Below are 26731 nucleotides of genomic sequence, written 5' to 3'. Positions count from 1 at the left end.
GAGCTTAGATGTTATTTTGGCAACAGCTGAAAAACCCAAAACAGACAGATAAATCCTAATTATTTCTAAGTATTTGGAGTTCTAGCCTAGACATACTTACTGGTCAAATGAAGGTGATGCCAGCTGTGGGTGGTGAGGTAAGCCCCTCAATTCTCTCACACTTATATGAGAGATGAAGTAAGGGAAGCCAGGGCTTCTGATTCCTAGGCCATTTCATTTGTTTCTGTCTTCTTTAATTCATCGTCAGAGCCCGGCAACATTAAAAACTCAACACGGGAGGGAGGTCCATCAGAATCTACTATGTATCTAATGTATTGCCCTAGCACTTTGCTTTTATTCCATACCTACCAAGTGAAATTTTAATGAAAATAAGACTTCCTTTAAATCAACTAAATAATGAGGGAAGGAGGAGGGGAGAAGAAGGGAGGAAGGGAGAGGAAGTGGAAGGCGAGAAGGAGAAGGAGTGTCGTCAGAAATACGGAGTGCCCTTTTGAGCATGGAACCGAAAAGAGAGTTCATAGAAATTGTACCTCTGCTCAGCAGATGCTGAATACATTAAAGTCATTATACTAAAAGATGTTCAAAACTGGTTAAGGAAGAAGCGTTCTTGACAGGTGACCAAGGGAAGCCAGGCACACACCCATAAAACTTTCTGTTTGGCTTCATAAATCACGTTGGTCTAGGTGAAGCAAACGCTTCAATCTGTGCCACAAGTTGTACACTGCCATGCAGAATTAAAGCCCATCTCTTGGATTCCAGAGAACAGCTGGTATAAAAGGAAAACACAGGTTCACTTCTGAGTTCCCTCCAGAGAAAGAGGCTTATTTTAAGACTGTTAATGCCTTGGAACTGGAAAGTCATCAGGAATCAAGGAGCTCTAGGAGCAGGGACTCTGGGTGTGCTCACAGGCTATGTGGATCCATCCAAGGGTTCTGGGCATTTCGCTACATCCTCTCCTGTCTACTAGCGTGTTGCTTTGGCTTCCTTAATCTTGATTCCCTTCTAGTGTCAGCTTGCACTCAGTCCATCGGCCACCCTAGCCACTGCCTCATCAGCATGACCTTTTAAAGAAGTTCTAATTGGTAACTGGAAAATTATCTTACAAGTTTGTTCACTCATTCAAACATTTACTGAGGACCTAATTTGTGTGCAAAGCAGTGCCTTGGAAGTAGAAATGCCCAGTTAAAGAAAAAAAATAAAACTTTTCTTCCATGGACTTTATATCTAAGGGACAAGAGGGAGACAGACCAAATATAAAGTATTTCACAGAAACAAAACAACAAACAACCATTAAAAATGAGCAAAGATGAAACACAAATGGCCAATAAGCACATGAAAATATGCTCAACATCACTAGTCATCAGAGCAATGCAAAGCAAAAGCACAGTGAGATACCACCTCACACTCAGTACATATACCATCAAAAAAATTAAAAATTTACATAAAAAAAATAAGAAAAGAACAGTGTTGGTGAGGATGTGGAGAAAATTGAAACATTTGTGTACTGGTGGTGGGAATGTAAAAGGGACAACAGCTATAAAAAATAGTATGGCAGTTTATCAAAGAGTTAAACATAAAATTGCCATATGTATGATCCAGCAATTCCACTTCTGGGTATAGTACAGTCCAAAGAATTGAAGGGTCTCAAAGAGATACTTGCACATCCATCTCCATAGCAACGTTATTCACAATTGCCAAAAGGTGGAAGCAACCCAAGTGTGTGTCCAAACAAAACGTGGTCTATACGTACAATGGAATACTCAGCCTTTAAAAGGAAGGCAATTCTGACACATGCTTCAACATGGATGAACCTTGAGGAAATCACATTAAGTGAAATAAGCCAACCACAAAAGGACAAATACTGTATGATTCCACTTATCTGAGGGCCCCTATAGTAGTCAAATTCATAGAGACAGAAAGTAAAATGATGGTTACCACGGATTTGGGAGTAGGAAGTGGGATCTGTTTAAGGGGTACGGAGTTTTATTTTCATAAGATGACAAGAGTCCTGGAAATGGATGGTGGTGATGGTTGTACAACACTGTGAACATATTTAATACCACTGAAATGTACACTTTCATTTGTACACTTTCACAATGGTTAAGAAGGTAAATCTTATGTTACCCTCTTATAACCTTTAAATAATATATAATAATTATTATATAGTACATATAATAATTATGATAATATATTGTATAAGATATATTATTTCCAGTGACGAGAAGTTCTATAGAGGAAAAAAATAAAGGCAAGTGGGAAGGGAGTGCTGGGGAAAGGAACCCTCGGGTAGAGGGAGGTTTCGTCACTACCCCAAAGCACTGAGAATTAGAGTCCAGGAGATGAGGGATGACTGGAAGTTCTGGGCTTGCTGGCAGTGACACAAAAGGATAAGAGCACATTGAGAGAAATCCTGAAGCTCTCGAGCCAGAGGTGGGGGCGTACCTTGCCAGTGTTGCCTTGGAGACACACAGCCTCTCCCCCTGATGCCCGCCTTTGGAGTCCTGAACAGGTACAGTGCCTTGGTCTTCGCAGCAGGAGCCATGGCTTCACCCATTCGCAAGGAGAGAGATCTCTGCACTAGATCGTCTCCATTTAAAATGGTAACGAACCCTGTCATCTGCTCCTAGCACTGCCATTGAAATCCACTGACCGGGAGTGTGGCTGTGAGTGCCTGCCCGTAACAGAAAGTCCTGCAAAAAGTCCTGACAAATGAATCTCATTGTTGAGCTCCTATCTTCATCACGAACCATTTCCCGGGTCACTGGTTACCCTCAAATCAGCTCCCACCTCTCGTCTCGTCAGTGGCTTTAGGTCAGGATGAGGTAGGTATGTGTTCAAAGTGCTGAGAACCATGCCATCCAATTCTCTATGAGCTAGCGGCATTAGGATGTCAGGAAATTAAATGCATATGTATCCTATGACTACACAAATTTAAACAACTCCTGACATTTGTATAGGACCCTTGTTTTCAAGTTTGTGCTGGAAACAAAACCCTACAATTCTCCTTAGTAACCAACACTGGAGTAAACATGACCACTTAACGCAAATCGCAGTAGGAAGTTAAACCAGATTAAAACTATCCTATTTTAAATGCACAATTCTAGGTGAGTAAAATAAAGTATTATCATGCAGTAATGTTCCAAGCTTACTATTTTGATGATTAAAGATCCGACTTTATGACATTCGCTTATAAATAAAAACAGAAACACACAGAGTAGTTTTACAACATAATAAACCTGATTATCAGTCGTTGTAGGAAAACAAAGAAAGAATTTAACACCATTATAGCAAATGCAACTTTAGAGAAACTACTTACATCCAAAGAATCCTCCTTCAAAAGGATGAGGGCCATGTTCTGTGATACCAACCGGCAGGAATATCCTAAGTAAGAGAAGGGATAAGACACGTGGATTTAGCATTCCTTTCATGAACTTACCATTTTTCAATGTTTGTTTGAATTCAGCCTCCCTTCTTATATCTTCCTTGTTACCACTTTAAAGAAGAACCGGGCAAGAGTGAGGGGGAGGCAAAGTAAGTTTAAATGGATTTTGATTCTTGCAGACAGCTTGAACACGACTGGTTGAGAAGGTCTTCGTAAGTACTGGCTTCAATAAATACGTGTTAATTTTCTGTGGATTTTTCTTTATCCTTGTTTCCCTTGTATAACTTTGGGATAAGCTTTGGGTTATCTAAACCAACAGCAAACACTTTTGGAAGACGAATTAAATCTAATGGAGCCCCTAAATCAACATAGCCATCACGTGAACATCCCTCATTTGCTTTTTTACAAAGGAGGTGATTCTCACAACTTTTTCCATGGAAAAAGATTTCAAAGGAATTCTTTTCTACGTTGAGGGAGCCACTTTCGCTACTAAGAGTTCAAAGCAATCTCCATTTCAAGAATTCAACCTGAGTTTCAAACAAAGTTTGTTTTGGAACAAAAGTCTTCTGTTCTTAGTGTTCCGAGAATATTAATTCTTATCAACAATTTCCATCACCTTTTTAAATACAGTTATCTCTATCGATGCAAGATAAGTCTTTCCTACCTTTCCTCCCAGAAGGAGACCATATTTTCTGTGAAGCCCTTTCCTCCTCAGGCTTTGCAACCCACTCTGAGACAGCCGGTGACACTTGATGACACCACAGACCAAGATGGGAGCCTCTCCCAACTCCTGTCCTTCAAATCCACACACTCTGTGGGGGAGGCGGTTCCAGCAACCCCCAACACCAGGGTGTCTGTCGGACCTCTACTCTTTCTTTAAAATTACCCTCCTTGAGAGAGCTGGCATCAGCATGTGCTTTTTACCAACCCCCAGCTCAAGCTATCTCATTGAGAAAGGACAAGAAAAGATTCCTCCCACCTAGAAAACTGGCCCTCACAACCAGTGTTCTCTCAGCACCTTAAGATAATGGATTTCTGATTACAGAAACATGAAACAAGTCATCAGCACACAGAATTTCAACCTTGGAGCAAGTAGGTATGTGACGGCCTCAAAGAAGGAAGGGCCTTAACTAGTGCTGCTCCTAAAGCAAGGAGGAGCCTGAAATATCCACCCCACAGACGCTACATTTAACTAGAAAAGAGGCAGGCATCGAACTAATGGACAAGTCACAGAACTATCCAATTTATGGGCTCAGTTCTTCTCAGCAGGTCCTCTTTTCATCTTGAAGAAATTCTACTAAAAGGCACACAATAGAATTCAAGACTGCGGGAGGAGCAACAAGTATTTTTATTTGTTTATTTTGGAATGTACAAAGTAGATCCTTCACTGATTTTCCTTTGAGAGGAATATTTTGCAAATCACCTCAGAACACAGATTTTCAAGCACCATATTATGGCTTTGAATCCAAATGTTATTTTTTTTTAAGCAATACCATAAAGATATTGCCCAGGCTGTTAACAACAGTTATCTCAAGGGAATGAGGTTATTTCACTTGTTAAAACCACCACATATTATTTTTTAAATGAAAACAAACTGAATAATTTAAAATCACAATACCACATGGGCAAATATCTGTGAAACCTCTAAGACAAAACCAAAAAAGAAGGGAGGAAACATAAAACTATTCTCTGTGCATTTTCAAACTTGCTCAAATCTGTACTTTAACAACAGTGATGAGTAAAAATGAAAATTTCCCAGAATGCCATTAAAATTTCTGCATGGTAGGACTAAAATAATTGAACTCTTTGTCTCCCATTAAAATTTTACAAATGTATTCGTCCTTCCTATAAATTCTTAGATTAGAACCAGAAGGGAGGCCTATATTTTATTTTCATTCACAAAAGGGGATATTGCAACTTTAATCACTTCCCTCTATGTTAGGCTTAGTCTTTCTTCATCCCCAGAGACTTCCAGCAACTTCATGCCATATAGACTGTTACAAATTTAGTATAACTGATGCAAAAGGATTTGCTGGTCGTTTTTGATTTAAACAACAGCTGCAGAAGCAAGTTGTAATTTTTAAGCCCTCGCTTGCTGCTTTATTTTATATTTTTCAATTTAAGCAAAATGCCACTTGACAACTGAAGCTGCAAAAAGATATGTAAAAACTCTAAGTATTTTTCTAGCCATTGCAGGGAGAGGGCAATAAATAAAAACACTGACACTTACATGAATTTAAACATACAAAACTAAAGATTTCTGAGAAGAAACATGTTGGGTTTTTTTTGTTTTTTTTTTTTAATTTGGAAAATGCAGCAAGAATTTGATTAGAGAATTAACATACAGAACAGTTGCACTAGACAGACCATGTAAGTTTAACACAGTTAATTGTGACTTATCTAATGTGGCAAATCAAATTATGTCAATCCAAGTTTAGTGAGCTTGATATCAAATGTTTTTGGATAAAATGAGATCAACTCTTGGAGAAGAGCCAGGTATGAAATGTCAATCCACACTTGTAAAGTGACATCTAGTTCTTTAACCTCACAGTCTAACAAGACGGCCATAAAATGACTCAGCCAAGAGCCTCTGGGATTTCACTTTTTACTACAGCCGAAATTAATGACACATTACAAAGGTATTCAGTCTTTCAACTACCTGAGTATAATCAACATCCAAAGAAATCAAAATAGTATGGGGTCTATGGTACGTAGAGCAGGATTTGATTTAAAGACAATACATTAAAAATTCACACTAGAAACTATGACCAAACCAACCAAATCTTTCAGATCTTGGAGTCAGGGTCTCTTTTTCTGAAGTCAGCTCATATTGTCAAAGGTATCCACTTTTCTTTGGTGACTTTTTATGGAAGGGTTAGGAACAATTTAACCTTCCTAACCCTATATCCTAGGATCAGAATAATCAAGCTACCCATCATTGGGATTCCATATGCTTCCAAACCCTCAGGAAATGTGTTTCTGGTTCTCAATATTTTCAGAGAAACTAGCCAATCAGTATTTGAGTGTGAGTGTATGAAACACACTGCCAGACATCAGGAATGGATGATGAGAGATATGGTACCCTTACCCTACTCCAGAGGGAGTCAAAGAGGTTCAGTACTGGCTCTTTCATCATCCGGAGAACTCGGAAGCTGAGGGCTCGCCCACAGAACCACACCTGGCACCTGGGCGCCTGTCCCTCCAGATCCTTGGACCCTTCTCAGGAATGCTCCATCCCATGTAAGAACACACTCAGCCTTCAGCCTTACCTCATGATTTTTGCCCCAAACTAGGCTATTCTGACCCATTCTGTGCTCAGGTCTTCTCTCTTCTCTCTTCTCTCTCTCTCTCTCTCTCTCTCTCTCTCTCTCTCTCTCTCTTCTGACCCATTCTGTGCTCAGGTCTTCCCTCTTCTCTCTCTCTCTCTCTCTCTCTCTCTCTCTCTCTCTCTCTCTCTCTCTCTCTCTCTCTCTCTCTCTTTCTCTCTCCTAAACAAACAAATTCTTGAAGGCTCAAGTTTTAAAGCCTATCTCATCTGTGAAATCTTCCCTGGTCTCTTTTGGGTCAGATATTTTTCCTTCTGGGAAGTGAAAATGCAGTATGGCGGCCACTTGCTCAGCTTTTCAGCACTGTCACACCGATGTGATCTACGCTAGGTTACTTGATATATCTGTGCTTCTGTTCTAGCTTTGAAAGACGATAATGCCTGTCTCAAAGGGAATTAAATATAAAACTTACATAAAGGACTTAGCACAGTATTTGGCACATTAGAGCTAACATTTACTGAGTAACTATTATTAACACTGGTCATGCTTAATATTTGTATTGCACAATTAGCGTCTTCTCATCTATTTTACTCTCTAATTTGTCTCATAATTAACTCATGCCCCTATTAGGGAATGTAAGTTCCCCAGCCGATAACAGAGCATCGGGCAACAATGCAAGCTGCAGGTAATCAAAGAAATAACACATCTGACTTTTCTGGGAAAAACAACATTAAGATTGTGAATAGTACCAAGTAATGCCCCAGATTCACCTGAGAATGGGGACTTGTCTTCCTTTTGATGGTCAAGACAGTCTATAGACAATAACAGAATGGGCAAACACCATATTTAGTCACTTTCAAAAAATTAAACTGCTAAGACTATTGAAGTGCTTTAAAAAAGTATCACAGGACGGGGAGCAAAATGCAGAGGGAGAGGAGGCCAAATTCCAACTCCGACATGGATCACAGTGAAAGCTATTTCCAACTTGATGACTTTACAATGGAATAAACACTGGGATTTTGTTTTCACTGATCCTACATCCATTAGAAACAAATTATAGATTCTGAAAACTTCAGGTCTATTGTCTGACTACTTAATAGATGTTTTCTCCAGTGATAATAAGGAAATGACGACTACATGGTTCACAAAGGCTGCATCTGAGATTTCGCTTTAGATTGGCCGATGCCAAATGTTTAAGCTACAAAAGAAAATTGCCAACCCTTGAAGCACAGCTAGTTAGCGTTAAGTGCGAGCACAGCGCAGCAGGAGTCTGGCACCACGCCAGTTCTAAACTACCTAAGACCCACAGGCAAGATGACTGTCTGTCCACATCATACTCACTGGCTCATAAGAGACACAAATATCCTGGCCCTTAATTTGACGAAGTATATTTATTTTCAAGGCATGAACTGAAAGTTACACTTAAAAACTAAATTCTCAAACTAGGATTGATTGATTGATACATCAGATGTTAAAGAGAGCCAACAACCCAAACACACCATACGTCTGTAACTTCTAAAGGTGAACTCTTACAATACAGACAACTGAGGACATGTTGCCGATTAAAACTGTAGGAGTCGACAATCATAAGGCATCCCGATTTCAGAGACGTTAACATAAAAACAATGTGTACCTTGGAATCAATGAAACACAGTACCATTCTCCCCCCTGGTCTGCTAACTCAGATTGCAGGGGGTAGATTTTGCGAAAGCTACGTGAATCTGTTCAAAACGAGCCCTGCTCCGGAAGTCCAGAGCCCTGAGATCTAGTACTAGGTTGGCCATTAAGTAGAGCGAAACCTTAGTATACTCTGAATTTCCCCTTGAGCTTAAGACTGTTCACATGTACAGACTAAAGATAGTTTCCAGAATATACTCCCAGCACAGAGACTGATGCTCAGCAGACACTCTATTAACTTGTTCTCTTCAGAACTGCTAGACACTGGCTCTTCTCCCCAAATACCTACTTGGTACCCTAAAACTCACCTAGAATGCACTGAAAGGTACTGACTGTCAGTAAGTATGATGAAAGACAGATCAATAACGGTTCTTATTACTGAGGGCATAAGGACTATATAGCTAGAACACAGGCTTATAATCCATACTGTATCTGGAACATGACCTCAGGTGGCTTACAGCTGTCGCCTGGGGTTTGACACGAACAAATCTAATAAAATGTCTGGGTGGCTACACCTTCTGTATCACCTGTAGGCTCAACAGATATCCTAAGTCAGAAGATGACATTTAATCCCTCAATGTCACCCAGGGCTACAAACTTGAGCTCTGAATGCAAAGTGGAAAAATAATTCAGACAGAGCTGTTTCAAAAGCACATCAGCTCCCTAGCTGTTGAAAGCATACTTAGTAACACCAGAGATGCCTGAATTCTCCTGACACACTAGCACAAATGTGAGCAGAGACAAGCTCCAGGATAAATAAGCCTTTGGCAAATTCAGCAGCTTGTAAGTAGGAGGCATCATCTCCCGGTGAACTTGAGGAGCATTCGCTGAAAAAGATCAATTTTAACCTGTCTAATGGATGTGAGCGCTTCTAGAACCCAAACTACAAATGTCACTATGCGTTCTTTGAAAAAAAAAGCACAAAGTAAGACCCGGTCTTATTATAATATAATGTAATGTAATATAATATAATATAATATAATATAATATAATATAATATAATATAATATAATATAATATAATATAATATAATATAATATAATACCTGGTCTTTTTTTAATATCAGACCTGGTCTTATATAATATACATATTACATTAATTAATGGGTCTTATATTAATTTTTACTCCAAAAGATGCATTAGAGCTGATGGTTCGGCTAGGTCTTATTTTTGAGGAAACACGGTATAACTGTTATTTTTAAAATCTGGATAGGTGTCAATTATCTCGTAAGGCTCAGAGACACCTCATTGCACGCAACTAAAACTTTCCTTTAGGAATAAGACCCCATTTGTGTTTTCTGAGTTGATTTTCAGCCCTTTGCTTTTACTTGTGTTTATTCCAAACTTGGTTAGACCCTGATAAGCTCAGGTCTAACACATGGAACAAGCAGGGAAAGGGACAGGTGTCCTCCCGAGGTCAGGGTCATCTGGCTAAGGCAGTGACAGATAGCAGACCCTTTCCAGCGAGCACACCTTCAGTGCACACACGCTCCCTTCTCACAGCAAACACAAGAAAGCACTCGTGGAAGTTAAGTCTGGGGCTAGGGACACTGAAAGGCCATTAGTCCAGCAGGAACATTCAAGATCTAGAAAATTAGGAAAGCTTATCACTACGGTTCAATTTTAACTTGCTTTCATATTGCTCTAAGGGAGCAGAAAATGTACTGTTAAATTTGAAGTATTTCAAGGCAGTAGCCAACGTTATAAACCCTATATGAACAAGAGCAAGAGAAGCCAGAGACCAATAGCAGGTGTTTTAGGCCAAATGTAAAAGAGAAATAATACCCGAAGGGCCAGTGGAAATACATACTGAGAGAGACATGATACCAAAAGCAAAGGTATTATCCTTCATTTATAAAAATGTTGCCAACATCACAAAGGCCTGTAAGCTACAGGTTTTTATTTTTTAGTAGTACCGTAGTGATGGGTCTGCACAGAAACAACACCGCACTGTTCTCCAAAAACATGCATTTGAGAGACAACTAGTACCAATCAATGGACGAATTCTATAACTGATGCTTCATGAATCACATGTCACTCTCTTGTGACTTTAGTTTCAGTTGGCTGGGAGCCCAAATTGCATTTGGTTAGCTATAGCCTTGGTAAATGATTAAATGGCTTTTGCCTATTTTTACAAAAAAAGATGAAATTCAGCCCCAATGGTACTATTATCTACAATTGAGGTTATATAGGACAGAGAGCTGATTCAAAAGAGAAGGTTTCAGGAAAGGGACACCTTTGGATTCAGTTGATAATATTCCAGGGAGTCTACTCTGAATAGGACAACAGTCACTTAAATTCAGATGTCTTAGTATGTTTCTTTCTGAAGTGAGCTATGACAAAGAGTCTATTCCCATAAATACACTGAAAGTCATGTAGTCTTCATGTATTCATTTTATCACATCTGCACCAAGCCCTGTTACACCACAATGGTGACAAAAATAATTCAAACCATTAAAATTAGGCTTTTTTTTTAAATTAGTAGTTTCAACTCCTTTTCAAAGTTACAATGTACGTCTTTAACACAAATGAAGTTATTTGGCCTGAAAGACCCTTCCTTCAACTTTCACTTCTGTGATGCTTAGCAAGCAGAGGGGCTGCCAACCCAGATGGGGAAGGGAAAGATATAAGACTCTTAGAAAAACCTATGGAATGGTAAAATCATGAAAACAGTTATAATTTATAGAAAATAATTAAATATATATTTAAATTCAGTGAAAACATGCTCTTAGTCTCTTAGACTAAAATTTTATGAAGAGAGCATTAAGAAAATCAAAGTTGTCAACTCTTGAATTCTATATCCCATGTATCAGGGCATTTAATACTTTTCAGGAAGATGTAGTAGTTTTAACGTTTATAGCAGGCAGATAATGCTCATAACAGCACCTTCATTTGATTTCAGTAACATTTTCTTGGCCTTGGCATGAAGAGTTCCATAAAATACCATCTTCAATGCATGTGAGCAATCCTTAGGCACTTCTACAGGACACTTTAAAAAGACAATACAAAAACTAGGATCAGGGAATCATTTTAAAATGAATTACCTATATTAATTGCAGTTTCTTGTTTGTCTCCGGTCAACACCCATATTTTAATTTCTGCCTTCAACAGCGTTGCTATGGTTTCCGGAACACCGGCTTGAAGGCGATCTTCTATGGCTGTGGCTCCGAGTAACAGTAAATTCTAGATTGAAAAATATCTTCTGTTAAAGAGCAATACATGCTGAAGAGCAGCCTTTATGACCAAGCTCTGACAAAAGCAAGGCAGTCAAAATGTTGAGACAATTCTCTTACTTCCTCCACATGAAACCTTTGTTTGCAGACAATTAGTGACATCTAGATGCGTGGCATTTCAAAACTATTTGCAAAGTTAGAACGTTTCCGTACACACAGGCAAACCATACTCCTCATTTATTTCTTGGTACACGGGCACGTGGGAACAGAATTCACCAGGCAGTAGGGCATGTGGACAAGTTATCCTGAGGATATTCGCAGTACATGAGCCCTCCCCTTCCACTCCACAGATGAGAGAAGATTATGTTAGATTAACACATGAGAAAAACGAATTCAGTGATGAGAAACTGACCTCACGGGAAACCGATCGAAAGGCACCCTCCCGAGCATCCACCACAGATATGCCTGGTACAACACCTACGTAATCACTTTTGTTTTCTAGTTCTAAAAGTAATTTCCATATTCCTAGTAAAGCAGGGCAAATGAACACTTGAATTCAGTTCTTCTCCTACCCAAATTCCATTAAAACAACAAACGAGTGAATATAAAACTCAAAAACTGAGTATTAAAAAAAGCCAAGGGGAAATAAACAAATAAAACACACACACACACACACACACACACACACACACACAAAAGAAAAATTAAAAAAGCAATCAAGTGATGACTTCAGAGTTATAAGAAATTGAAAACTGGATGAACCAATGATTGCTGACAGGAAACAGAAAAAGTTGAAATCCAGGTCCCAGATTTGAGGTGTTAAAAAAAGAAACAAGAGGCCAACATGGAGTTATTTTTGTTAAGCCACATCACCAAACCAAAACTTCATACCTAATTTAATTGCAGTTTCAGCCTCTCACAGGAATGGAATTTTAAACCAATAATCTGGAATTTTCTGATCAATACTAGTGAGGTAATCTGCCTGGTAAGATCCCTGCCATCCCTTCCCCACAAAAGAAGATGACCTGGACTAAAATAATCCTTCCTTTTCTTTTGTTAATAACTCTCCTGCCACACCCTTCTGCCTATAAAAGTCCTCCATTTGTACAGCTCTTCAGAGCACCATTCTACTTGCTAGATGGAGTGCTGCCCCATTCATGAATCGTTCAATAAAGCCAATGAGATCTTCAAATTTACTTCGTTGAATTTTGTTCTTTAATAGAGGGAGTCTAATATATATAGAGAGCAACCTAATGTTGCTTTCTGAAAAGAACAAAAACTGAAAAGAACAAAAACAAAAATCAAAGTCGGCAATATGGAGTAGCAATGGCAAAGTGTAAAAATTATCAGAATAAGTAAGTGTGAAAGTTCTTAGGATGTACAATGTCCAACGAGCCTATGAACTCTGACTGCTCAGGTAACAACCGGCTGAGTTCATCTTGATAAGCCTAACCTTAGGCAAACCCAGAAAGTCACTGATGCTGCTTTTGACCTGAAACTTATAAGACATCGTTAATGCTTGGCTGGGGTTGGCTAGACCTCGAATAGCCCATAAAAACTAAGGGTTTCTTACAGCAAAGCAAGACATGATTAAAAGCTAATGGTTAGGATACTTGTAAGAAAAGAGAACATCACTCTATAGCAAAAGGATTCCTGTTTAAAGACCGTTTGATGGAGGCTAAGCCCCTCCTGGGCCATCAGCCACGTGCAGTTACCTTCTCGATGATCTCATAACACTCCTCCAACCGCTGAGCTCTGTCTTTCAATATGGTGCTGGCTTCCTGATAGACTTTGAGCCACTCTTCATAATCCCTCTCAGAGAGGTCAGCATAAGCCACGCAGAGAGTTCTCAAGCCTGCAAAAGAGCCAGTGCATCCCAGTGATGGCCCGGGTGTTGGTGGAAGCAGGATACCCTGCTCCCCAGGTAACATCATGTGGCTCCATGTTCTACGGGCGGGCTCAAAAAAGGTAGAGAATCCAAGGGCTTTTTAGGTCACCCTACTTCAACTTTTAAAAAAGAGAACTTAAAAAGAACTCTCCCGTATTTTAACTTAAACAACCTCTTCTGTAAATGTGGGAGTACGTGAGAAGCCATGACAGTGAATTCCCACAGCAGAGAAGGACAGGAGCTGTGCGTGAGGCATATGTATACATACGGGTATCAGCAAGGGAGGAGGCAGGAAGTAGGTGTCAAGACAGCAATAAAAGCCCGATGTGCTACCACGTGAAAGATGCAGGCTTTCAAGCATCCATGTCTGTGTGTGGGGGCGCACACACACACATGCACGTAGGTGCGTGCACGTAGGCACAGGAACACATGGAGAGAAAGCAGCCATCAGCATTTCAGCAAAGGCTCCAGCTTTCACCATCCACTTGCTGGAAAACCTGACATCAGTGTTGTTCAAAGCCTTTCGGGGAACTCCTTTCCTGTTCCTCTGTGGGTTCAATGAATTATTTCCTGAAGTCATTAGCTTCCTCTGTGCCACTCACACGGGGTAAGCCGGTGTCATAAGAATAACCAGAGAAAGAGAGACAGGACCATAACACGAGTTTTCCAAGCAAGGGAACCCTAACTACAAGCTGATTCTAATACGGTGAGTGGGCTGCCTTTTCCCTCTGTTAACAGAGTCATATGTGGGGAACTGAGTGCGGTCTTGGCCACCCATCTTGTCACTGCCACAGGCACAGAATGTAAAGGACGGGGACAGGCGTTGGCATGAGAAAAGTGTAAGCACAAGCATGACACGTCTATTCAGAATCTGACTGCTCACCCAAGCACCAGTCACAGACCCTGGAAACTACAACTTCAATGGTTAAAAATAACATTTCCACATTTCACTTACCTTCCGTGGCAAAATATTCCAGATGGCATAATGTTTCCTCCATATACTTTGAATCTTTTGAAAGTCTCTCAAAAATGACATTATCCTATAAAATAGGGAAACACTGTGACTGGCAAACCCTTAAGTAAACCTTCCGGTCAGTATTCTAAACACAGCTTTGTTTTAATGGTGTTTATTTTATGTGCATGAGAATACTTGAGTGGGCAAGTCGAAATGTAGCTCTTGGCTGGATTCAGTCATGAGCTTTGGAAAACACATCGGGTATGGACGTGTCAAAATAAAAACATGTTGGAGAGAACCATAGGTGTCAGGAGAATAATCAGGAAACCCAACAGTGCTACATTCACCCAGATTTGCAAAACTCATACCAAAGTTTGTAATACCTCTTTGCAGAAGTGGGAAGGGTAAAACACACATCCTAAATTGCTCAAGTACAGTCGTGCTTCCTGACACAGCAAAAGCTCCTAAGGAGGGAGAGCACAATCCACCGGGCACTGAACCAAGTCCATCACCCTGTGATTGACAGGCAGGCCTGGGGGACTGGAAGCCACAGACGATCCTCCCCATATATATAATGGGTACAGTTCTAGGACACTAAATTTTCTTTTAAGAAATACAGTTTGGTTTGGGGGGAGCATGCTGAAGAAAATTAAATCCTACAATGAAATCCACCATTGCAGCATTTCCACATTTACATAGCCTTCCTCTGTGCCCCCCACAGTGCCCCCTTTTGTACTTGCTGTGGTACTTACAACACAACGGCAAATAAACAAACAAATAAAAAGTTAAAATATATATATCATGTGATAACATGCTCTAAGTGACCTTGATTTCAGTCGTCACTGTAACCATAGAATTCTCTAATGGGTCCAGATAGAATGACTTTAGAATTCACATGCATTACTCATTTTTAAGAAGCTCTAATCACAGCATACTCAATTAAGACCATGCTTCTTCCCACAATTGCTAAAGATTAGTAAGCTTTTCAATCAATCATTGATCCTCGTATAATAGCTTCACCTTCTTGACACAGTCTCATAAAACGAGCTTAATAATTCTCTTCCTCAATACGTAAGACCACAATTTAACAGGTTTTGCAAGTTAGGTTTATAAGCAATAACATCTTTCCTTAAAGATAACGCATTTAGATTTGATTACTGGGAGGCAGACAGGACAAAAGCCTGAGCTAGGTAACTGACCAAAGAGGGCAGTAAAAATGTGGCCACAAATGGATATGACCCTCATACCTACTGCACTGCCCTCTGTGATGAGTAAAAATATGAATCATAAAAATTGAGAAGAATAACTGCTTTAGATATAGAGATATCTATATCTCCAACTCTCAGAGTACTTAAAAGAAGATTATCACAGGTCAATACAAATTACGTAATCTTCCCAAAGTCACCACCGTCAAGGGCGGTAAAACTAGAATCAGAATTCATACTCTAGGATTTTCCATGGCACAGCAAATTACTGTTTCTGAAACCAATTGTTGACTAAAAGCAAGCTTTCCACTGGCCATCTTTGTCACCTTAGCTTGGACCACCATCGTCTTCAGTGGGTTCTGACTACCATGGTTCCCCGAAAATAAGACCTAGCTGAACAATCAGCTCTAATGCGTCTTTTGGAGCAAAAATTAATATAAGACCCAGCATTATGTTATATTATATTATTATATTATATTTATTATATATATTATATTATATAATTTTATTATATTTTACTATAAGACCGGGTCTTATACTAATTTCTGTTCCAAAAGACTCATTAGAGGGAATTGTCCAGCTAGGTCTTATTTTCGGGGAAACACGGTACTAAGACAACTTGATGGCCCACCTGAAAGAACCCTACAACCTTGGGCAAATTACCAGGGAATGACGAGAGTGAGTTAGGAAAAGCAGCAGATGGACAAAGCTATGCAGGCTACTAGGCCAGTACTTACAGCCCCTTTACAATAGAGCCGGAGTTGCCCTGAAGGAGTTCGGACAATTACAGACATTCTTTTTCTGTCACTGTAAGAGCAAACAATAAGGAGAAAAGTTTTAATTGTCTGTTTTCTAGGACCCATGTCCTATAATTAAACACCAAACGAATCAAAAGGTAGTCTTGCAGTCCCAAAAATGACCAAGCTCCGTTTTTCCCTACCTTTTTCCTCAAAGTTGGACCTCAATTGTCTATCTCCTACTCTTTTTATTTACATATAATGGACATAAATCTATTCCTTTCCCTGCCATAGAAACTCATTCTTATAGCTATTTATGTTAGAAGAGACAGAAACAGACAACCTAAGTACCTAACTCACTACTGATAAGACTCTGTACAAGTGTTGTTCTTTTTTTAAAAAAACAAATGTATTTTTCTAAGTTCCTAAGACCAGGGGACATTATCTGTCCAGCTGTGTAAGTTCCCACATCCTAACCCACAGCAATCTCTCTGACCTGGATTTGAATACTCTCTCAGCTACCTTGTTGCCGGAGGCTCTCAGCAAAGTTATTCACCCTGCCTTTCATCTTCTGTGTAAAGCAGGGTTGACACCAGCTACCCAAAGAAACGATTAAGTGGCTTCTGGAAAAAGATGAGTCAGCTAAAATGAAATAGCATCACAACGATAACCACAAATGATTTTTTGGTCCCTCTTATTATCCCTTAAGTTTTTTAAAAATATATCTTCATGTCTACTCCATATTCACCTGTTTTTATCTAACTCCCTTTTCTCGTCCTCATCCCTCTAATAACTGCTGGTCCCAGTTAATGCAGCCACACAGCAGCACACAGTTTCCAGGACAACAAAAGATGGGGCACAAAATGTCTAGAGAGAGGTCTAGTATGTCCCTCACCTCCACACACAGGGATGCTATCGCCTGCTCCCTACATGAACTACCACCGCCATCATCCATCTCTCTCTCCCATTGAATTCTCAACCCCAAGGGCTCCTGACCCACAAAGTTCCAGTCTGAGGTCCTAAAACTAAAGACGAGGGCTGGGAAGCATTTCCTACAAGAGGATTAAAAAAAAAAAATCCTTTTCAAATAGCTTATACAGCAGACAGAGCAAACAATTTGTGAATCACTTCACAACGGTTATTGAAAACCCACCTAATTTTAATAATAGGAAAGTATGCTTTTGAGACAGCAACAGAACCGTGCTCTAGAATGGACAGTTCAACTTTGAGGAGGAGGACGAACACAAAACATCAAGATTTTTTTTTTTTTTTAATGACAAACTATAAGTGGTCTAGGGAAACAAATAATCCAACAATTATTCCCAGGCTTTAAATTAAATAAACTTCAGTTGGAAAGATTGAGTCCAAATATGCGCAGGAGAACTGCCCTTCTGGGACCAGGCCTCTAATGGATGCGTTGATCTTATCTATCCTCATTTGTCAGTTTCCCAGGCCCCGCGTGGGAGGGCTCAGATGGACCTGGGAAAACCAATGGAAATAATACCCTCATCACATACTCCAAACTATGCAGACGTGGCTGTGGCTCCTGATGCAAGAACACCAGGTTCTGGACCTCTAAAGAAAAAGGAGGCCATGGAAGCATAACATTTCATTTAGGAAAAAGAAAATTTGCCTATTTTGTTTTCTTTAATGGAAGTCACAAATTCCAGTGAGAAGAATATGTTTACTATATTTAATAAAGTACTATATTTAATCATACCATCATGCAAGCACTCTGATGAAGTTGTTAAATATATTAATATATATTTTGTGTTATATATATTTGTTATATATATATAATGTTATTATATAAATAGTTGTTAAGTACATATATATGTTAAATATATATGTATATATTTTTCAAACTTTTTTTAAAGTGCATGAAAGAGAAACATACCTAGAAAATTCCAGGACATTAAGGATTCCAAATGTCTGTTCCTGTCCCATCTAAAGAAACAAAAACAATGCAAAGTTTAAAAATCTCAAAGCAACTGTCTCCCCAATCATAAACTTCTCCATACACACACACACTTCTCCCCCTGTTTTTTCCCCCCGCCCCACCCCGTCCTTCTCTTTCCTCTAACCCCCTGCAAATGCCTTTTCAATTTGTACTGTTTTCCTACAAGTCCGTCTGGTGGGGTCATAGCTCCCCCTTCTGGGAGAAGCTTCTCATTTTCCTACAGTTAGTTTGGCTGTCACAATAGCTGGCTGACAGATCCATTTGCAACCTTGGGGCCAGTTATCCTTCCAAATTCATAATTTTATACATTTTACAGAAGTAGATACATACACCGTAATGTCCCCAGGGCCACACCCTGTAATACGACACATCAATTTTCTTCAGCAAAATGTATGACTATTCACACTAAGTGAGATTCACACTAAGTGAGATTCACACTAAGTGAGATTCACAAAGACCACAAATAATAACCTCATGTCAGTTCTGGCTAAGTTTAGTTGCCAAACACCTATCACCTAAATTTAGCAAAAAAACTTGAAATTCAAAGCCTCTCAGATTTTGGATTTAAAAATAAGAGATTATAAATCTGCACCAGATTTTAGGGCAATTAATCAAACATCCTTTTCTTCGGGTTCTTCAAAGTTGGAATCTCAATACTCTCAACTTTTTCCTAGAATATTTCAGGTTATGGTGTGTGCCATTTTCAAATTTGTAAATGAAATCTTGTCTCTATTTCCCCAGTACATGACAGTGAAAAGAATGTGGACTTTGGAGTTCAACAGATACGAGTTCAAACTCAGTTTCAGCCACTAAGTGTGACTTTCTTATGAATGGTGATAGCACCTGCCCCCTAGGTTTGAGAGAATAAATGAAATCACATGAGAATTACTGCATGCATGACTGACACACAGTAGTATTGAATATCATTATTGTCCCCCCCAGAACTCCCCACCCCTTCTCTTCTCATCCTAAAATATCACTAACGATCCATTTAATCCAGCCTTCATTCCCCCTCTTTCTGCAACCACCCGTTCCCTTTCTCCTCAGCCTGTCCCAACTTTGTCAGACCCCCCTGCTCACTATTAGTCCCCCTCCTCGGCACGAGGGCTGTGACCGCCAAGAGCCGACCCTTCTTTGCACCACAGTTATATGAGATGCTCCCACGGGCAGCCCATGGACTTGGCGGTGAAGATTCTCAGTTAGGCCACGTCATGCAAATCGCTGGTAACCAACTCTAGAACTTGTGGCTTGATGCTACCTCGGTATTAATAGTTGAATAGCATTTTTAAACTTACTATTATTTATGAATCATAACTAATCAGGTAGTCCTTTTTACTCCCAGGAACATGGCCTTAATAGTTTAATAAAATGATCGAGGGCTGCCAGTCCACTTTTCACCAGCATCTAACACTGTCACAACAATGTCAGCTGATTCTGTAGCTTCCCCGTATGTAGCTGGCATTGTGAGCAGAGCACCAACAGCTGCTGTCTCCTTGCCTCTCCCACCAGCGACATGCCCTCTCAATCCCCCTGCTGCTATGCAGACAAACACAGCAGCACCAGACAACTGAAAAACCCTGCGTGAAGGTTAAAATAAAAGTCTCCTCAAACTGAAAAAGAAGACTACATTTACGAGTATGAGAAGCTTCTGTGAAGGAAACTCTGAATTTGGTCAGGACTTTGTTCCACTTTTACTGACTGCACACTTCCCTGAGCTAAATTCCCTCTGTTGATTGACATAAAGAAAAAATAAATATGAGCTCATCTCTGTACTCCATAAGAAACAGAAAATGCCAAGAAATGGACAGTTTGGATAAGGTGTAATATTTGATTTTGCATGTAAGTAAAGAAAAAACAGACTACTACCCAGTCAGGAAATATATCAAGTTATTATATAAGTTAGAAGTTAACTGAAAAACACATTAAAGAGGTATAGGGATTTAAAGATGCATAAAGCCAAAAACTGTGGTCATCTATGAGTCCTCCCAAAATTGACGGGTGGAGAAAAGGCAGAGGAGAGAGAAGGCAGTGACTACCTCCAGGCCCTCATCAAACCAGACTGCAGAAAAATGCAGGCCATCTAATCGATCATCATGAAAAACACCAATACCTTGCCAGTCCTAACCGTCAATTTCCACCACTGCCCATCTCAATGGTCCCTATTTCATCTTATTCTTGATTTGAATTTGTTCCTATCACCAAATTTTCCCCTCAGGTTTCTTGAGAGAGAAACAAAGAAAAAAAAATCATTAAACAAATAAACCCCTTGACTCTGGGGAAAAGAAAAACTCATGTATATAAAAAAGATCCTAAGTGCTCCTTTCTCTCCCAGCCAAGGAGACTGAAGCCGAGGGACCAGGGGTCTCATTGTGTAAGAACAGCTGGGCCCCAAGGCAGAGCTGCAGATCCTGCCCTCAAAGCGGGTGGGCCCTGCATCTATGTTCCCAGCTATCACAGAACAAAGAGGAGGCCTGCTAAATTCTTTGCTACACATAATTCCACATCCCTGTACTGACCTGTAAGGAAGCAGCCTATGACACAAAAACTACTGCAATGCAAAAACAACGTGAATAAGCTAATAGAATCACATAATATTCTCAGTTTTTCAACAGGTCTAATTTCTCACAGAAAAAAAAAAATACGTTTAGCTACCATATTGACAACAGACATGCTATTTCAAATAGATAGCCTTCAAAAAAGTCAGTGCTCTACGAGATGGAGAGCTGCCCAGGCACATCACTCACGGCTTCTATGATGACCGAGTACGGCGTCCTGGCTGTGAACACGAAACCCAGCTTTCTTGCTCCTTTCACCAAAGCAGCTTCATCTGTCAATCAAGAGTTGACAAAACATTGACTAACCACTGGTATTGACAGAATTCTGCTTAGCAAGTATTATTTTTCAAATTAACAGGATCCACACCAGCTAAAGAGGCCTGGCCTCATGTGCTGGGTATAGAATGCACTCGATTCACTCTTCCTACCGCTGGGGTCCTGAGAGAAGCACGTCTGGTAGAGGGGAAGGCACAGACCTATAATTAATTCATGGGGACAAGAGTGGTTACATGCCTACTATTCTTGGTCGGGGTCAAGTTCTCTAATGAACTTCAGTGATGTTCACATGACTTTCTGACTAAACCTCTCCTCTGAGCCAGGCAGTTTTATCCTGTACTGTGGGGTTCCCAGAGCACCAGGAGAGGGTAAAGAGCTGGCAAGGCAGAACACAGCTTCCCCAGCAGTTGGAGAATCCATGAGGGGTGGGTAGTGAACATGGAAGCCAACGCCGCTCTCCCCTGACAGCTCTGTCCAGTGTACTGACTTCTGCTAGGAAATGCGAGATGGCTCAGGGCCTCTTGCTGCGGTCCAAGTATTACTACAGAGTCAGGAGGAGCCAGCACCAGCTTTCTGTGGTTTGCACACTTACAGCCACAGCATGTCAACTGTGTGAGGCCAGAGGCAGACAGTGGGGACTTTGTGGGGCAGGCTGTACCACCACATCTCCCCCAAGTAACTGCAAACACCCAAGTCTCCAGAGAAGGGGACAGAATGGCACATCGGCCGAGAGGTCTCACCTGGGGAGGAGGCCTGGTAGATGATGTTGTCGCCATCCTTCTCAGGAACCACGGTGTGGCACACGGCCAGGAGGGTGAGGAACTCCTGTATGCAAGGAGCTGTGGGCTGGAAACAGCACCCCGAGTTAACCCATTGGGTAAAACACCACTGATACACATCAGAGTTAGAGTCAAGTCATCTCCTGCCTAAAACCCCGTGATGGCTTCCTGCTCCCTTTAGAACAGAGGTGAGGTCCGAAGCGTGGACTCCAGGTCCCCTGTGACCTGGCACCTGCTCACCGTCTAGCCAGTTCCATCTCCTACCATTATCCTCTTGGCCTCTCGACGAGCCATTCAGGTCTGCAGTTCTTCCAACAAGGCTCATCCTTTCCAACTGTTCCATCACTGCCCCCTCCCGCTTCAGCCAGTTCTTTATTTACCCATCCTTCGGGCTTCTGTTGAACAGTCTGTTGAGAAGGCTGTGGTCACCCACCTTGGAACATAACTCTTGACCTGCGAGCCCATGTAGAGTCAGCAAAGAGGACGCGAGTGCCCTCTCCCAGGACTCCCCCAGCACCCTGCCTCGCTCCTGCATTCCTAACACTTCAAACACCCCTGCCGCCCCCATGCTTCCTCCCTGCTCTGGAAGGTCCAGGAGGGTGAGCAGCTTGTCTGCCTTCCTCACAAATGTACACCCAAGCCAAGCAAATAGAAGGCACTCAAATCCATGTTGGATCACCGTAGCGAGAACTGACTCCCCAAACATGAGTCCCTGGTCCTTCTAGGCCATCACACTGGCACTAGGTCTACATCACATCTGCTCTCTAACTCACCTGTACGGCAGTGCATCCCTCACCTATTACCTTTTAAAAAAAATAATAACAGAATGGTCCTGGATATGTACTTAATACATCTCTACATCCTTTCCAACCCCCTCACAAAATCCTTACATTTTTTGCATTGCGATTAGACTATATTAATAATTAGTGGGGAAATGACATGTTAATACGGACCCATCTAAGAATATAGTATGCATTTCTATGTATCAAAGACTTCTAAATATAAGTCCTGGCATATTTTATTCATTAAGTTTTAATATTAATAATTAATTTTTATTCATTCAAAAAATATCTGTATGCCTCCTATTCATGAGACACTGTACCAGGCATTTTGTCTATTGCTTTTTATATTTTGAATATAATCTTATTTCCATTACATTTTATTGGAGTTTATTGTCAATATATAAGTAAACACATTGAATTTTATAAATTAATCTAATATCTAGTTACAACAGACCCCTTACTAGCTTTCTGAGGTGCAGGTTACTCGCCTAGGTTTTCAAAGCAGACGATGATCCACAAATGATTCCTTTTCTCTTTTCCTTTCCAACATATATACTTGTTTAGTTCTCACCTAGCTGCATGGTCTACCACTTTTAGAATGATGTCAAAAAGGGGTGACACCAGGCTTCTTTGTCCTGAGGTTATTTTCAAGCCACTAGCGTTAATGTTTCAGTTTTAAATAGGCAGCTGACTATAAATTTGAGATGGATTTGTATTTTCACATTCAGGAAACAACTCCTCTGTGCTTGCTTTTCTTATGGAGTTAGTTACTTTTCTGTCTTTTTTTTTTTTTTCTTGTTTTTTGTTTTTTGTTTAGTCACAAGTGAATAGTGACTAGTATTTTAACCATTTTTAGTTTCTCCTCTGACCTGTTAATGTGATAAGAGCAATTGCATGGAAGCAGATCACACCTGTTCAGATGGCTACTTCTTATCAGCCTTGAGGAAAAGAAAATGTATATTAAATTATAGTTCGATGAAACTGAATAAATTAGATTAGAGAATTTACAAATTCCCCAAGGCCTACCCCACAGAAATGGTTAAGAAATTTTATCCAAAAGCATTTTAATTTGAGAATTGTGCTTCAATTCAAGAGTGCCTTGTGCATCTGACACTAGTGAGTCCTGCATATCACCTTGTCTCACAACGAAACTACACGAAAGAGGGCCTTTGAATTTATGGCAAATAAATATACTTAATACTGAAATATTCTCTGAGAGTTGTAAAGAAGGGTTGCACACACAATCATATTAGGTTTCCATCTTGAGTGGTAGGCCAGACAAAATTCTTGCAGATTAAAAAATAAAGCAAAGGAAGTCAGACAGAAAAAGTCGAGAACCATATGTCACTGATATATGGGATATAATGGGATATAAAAATTGAAATTAACAAAGGAACAAGACAAATAAACAAAGAACCAAAAACTTATAGACATAGACAATAGTTTAGTGGTTACCAGAGGGAAAAGGGGAGGGGGATGGCAGATGAGGGTAAACGGGGTCAAATATATGGTGATGGAAGGAGAACTGACTCGGGTGGTGAACACACAATGGGATTTATAGATGATGTATTACAGAATTGTAAACCTGAAATCTATGTAAATTTACTAACCATTGTCACCCCAATAAACTTTAATTTAAAAAAATAAAGATAGAAAATATCTCTAAGACAAAATTAATCTACCTTTGGTTCTCTGCTTAACCTGACATTCTACAATCAATTAGGGAAAGGAGACAAATTTAATTTGAAGCCTATGGATAAGATGTTTGTAATATATTTAGACAAGTGCTCCATGTTTGAAAATAAACTTCTTTCTGTTAACTTCCAAGAAGAAAAGCATTTTATAACTTCAAAGAACTGATTGATTATTGGAGAATGTATGTAAGCGTGTGTGTGTGTGTGTGTGTGTGTGTGTGTGTGTGTGACTTTCTTTTTAGAAGATAAAAGAAATTATGCAAAAATATACACATAATATTTATCATTTTAGCCATCTGTAAGTATAAAATTCAGTGGCATTAAATATATTCACAATGCTGTGTGCCCATCACCACCATCTATCCCCAAAACTTTTTCATCTTCTCAACAAACACTGTACCCATCAAACAATAACTCCCCATTTCTCTTCCCCCTAACCCCTAGAACCTCTATTACTGTCTGTCTCTATTCTAGGTACCTCATATAAGCATAATCATACAATATTTGTCCTTCATTTAACAGATTTTAATCTGCAAGCAATGCTTTATATAGCTAGAAATGAATATTTTCAATATATTTGGTATATATATGTAAAAAATAGCAGAAAACATACATGTCTAAAATTGTCTTGCATTCCAATTTTCAGCTATAAAATATATAAATAATATACCTATACAAATAATTTCTTCTTAAAGATCCAAGTTCAAAAGTCCCAAGCATAACGATTCAAAAGAAAGTTATGTGTTCTTCTGTGGCAAATCGGGAAATTGTCCCACAAATAGGAAATCACTAGTTAGCAATGCAGTTACTGGGCCACATGAATTGTTCCTTGAAACTTTCCATAGCTGATTCTCTGAGAGGCAAATTCCATGTTGGCTATTGGCCAACACAAAGCTTAAAACAGTCCTGAAAGACCCAGAAAATCAGAAATGATGACCCAGGAAAAATGGAAATTCTGCAGCAGACGGAGGTACTCCCTTGGGAAGGCAGTAAGGGTTTTCTTAGTTCAAATGCTTTAATTTTAGTCAATGGCCCCGAGACGATTTAGATGAGAATGTGGGCTATCATAGGCGAAAATCCTAAAATGCTTCTTCTCTATCCTCAACCTATTTTGGCAAAATAACCAAGTAATCTAATTGGCTCTGTATTTACAATGTTTAGAAACATCCACTGGGTATACAGAGGGTGTAAAAAAATGTATACACATTTTAAGGAAGGAAAAAACTGTGTTCAAATTGTAATACTCAATATATACCGACAACAAAAGATGAATACAAGTCATGTGTATACATTTTGGGGGCACCCCCGGTATTCAATCCAATCCCACATCCTCCCAAAGAAAAAAAATATTGGAGTCTATAGCCTTCATTATTTATACTAGAGCTAGATGCTAAACATCGAAGGGCTTACTTAACACGGTGGCCAAGATGAAGAAGGCTTCAAGGATTCAGGAGAGCTTTTAAAAAAATGTTCAACATAGGCAAATAGGCTTTTACTAAGTAGAAAATAAATTCCCCAATCCCTGGCCTCATTAAGCATTTAATGAACCGTGAGTATCCAGATTACTAAAATATCCTTAAAAGTCCCCAAGTTTTCATGGATGCTTATGATAATCTCCCTAAGTTAGGGTTTCCTTTTCATAAGGGCTGCATCTGCCCCTCCTTTCACTGGCCTTCACACTAGAAAAGGAAATTGGGCTCAGGAGAGTCGAAGGGGAAGAGGAAAGTAAAGAAAGGAAAAAAAGTTCACTAACTTCTCTAAGAGTGGAGTTTCTTCCTAAAATGCATGCCATTGACCCCGGGAAATGCTCATTCGAGGATCCTTATCTATACTCAGTCTCTACTCAGATGTCATGCGAGGAAAGGCTCAAGAGCGAGTGATCCATGATCAAAAGCCTCTTAGAAACCCAGCACACACAAGGGTGGGTTCAGCTTTGGAGACAACATCTGTATGTGGACATAAATTAACCAAGCTACGTATTTAAAGACTTCAAACACTGGCATCACAGAAGCAGGTGCAGGGGGGTCTCCTAAGAGATCCTGTGGAACTCTTCTTCAAATGAGGATTGGCCCCTGGCCACTGGGTTTCTATGCCAGCCCACATTTAGGTCCGTGCAAATACCACTCAGTGTGAGTGGCCACACTGCCCACAATTCAACAGTTATGGTAGCCAAAACCCCCACCAGAGAGACTGAACTCCTTTGTGTACACAAAACAAATCACTTTTCCAGGGAGTCACATCAGACCTGCCCCTAGGATGCAAAGGTATCCAGTGGCTCTTAACGGTTTTACGTGTCTATTTCTCTGCTGCTTTCTCACCTGTTGATCTCTGCTAGGAAAACAAACTCTGTTAATTAGACTAAGACCAGTTCCATAAGCCTCTCTGTCACCCTTCCTCTTTCTC

At 40.0% G+C, this 26731-nt stretch overlaps 1 protein-coding gene across 1 annotated transcript in view; it reads right to left on the bottom strand.

Annotated features, from left to right (window-relative positions):
- The window catches only part of ATP8A2 (ATPase phospholipid transporting 8A2), a 555010-nt gene that overhangs the window by 364544 nt on the left and 163735 nt on the right, over positions 1-26731 (bottom strand). Inside the window, exons 17-24 of the mRNA XM_033104468.1 lie at positions 21814-21919; positions 20987-21069; positions 18180-18229; positions 16283-16352; positions 14341-14425; positions 13213-13352; positions 11369-11507; positions 3317-3381 (exon numbers count right to left, since the gene is read on the bottom strand). Coding sequence (XP_032960359.1) covers positions 3317-3381; positions 11369-11507; positions 13213-13352; positions 14341-14425; positions 16283-16352; positions 18180-18229; positions 20987-21069; positions 21814-21919 — 738 coding nt within the window. The remainder of the gene's footprint in view (positions 1-3316; positions 3382-11368; positions 11508-13212; positions 13353-14340; positions 14426-16282; positions 16353-18179; positions 18230-20986; positions 21070-21813; positions 21920-26731) is intronic.

This window comes from Rhinolophus ferrumequinum, chromosome 4 (genome assembly GCF_004115265.2).
Source record: "Rhinolophus ferrumequinum isolate MPI-CBG mRhiFer1 chromosome 4, mRhiFer1_v1.p, whole genome shotgun sequence".
Lineage (NCBI taxonomy): Eukaryota > Metazoa > Chordata > Mammalia > Chiroptera > Rhinolophidae > Rhinolophus > Rhinolophus ferrumequinum.
Note: the sequence above shows the minus strand (reverse complement) of the source record. Positions and strands in the feature narration are given on the sequence as shown.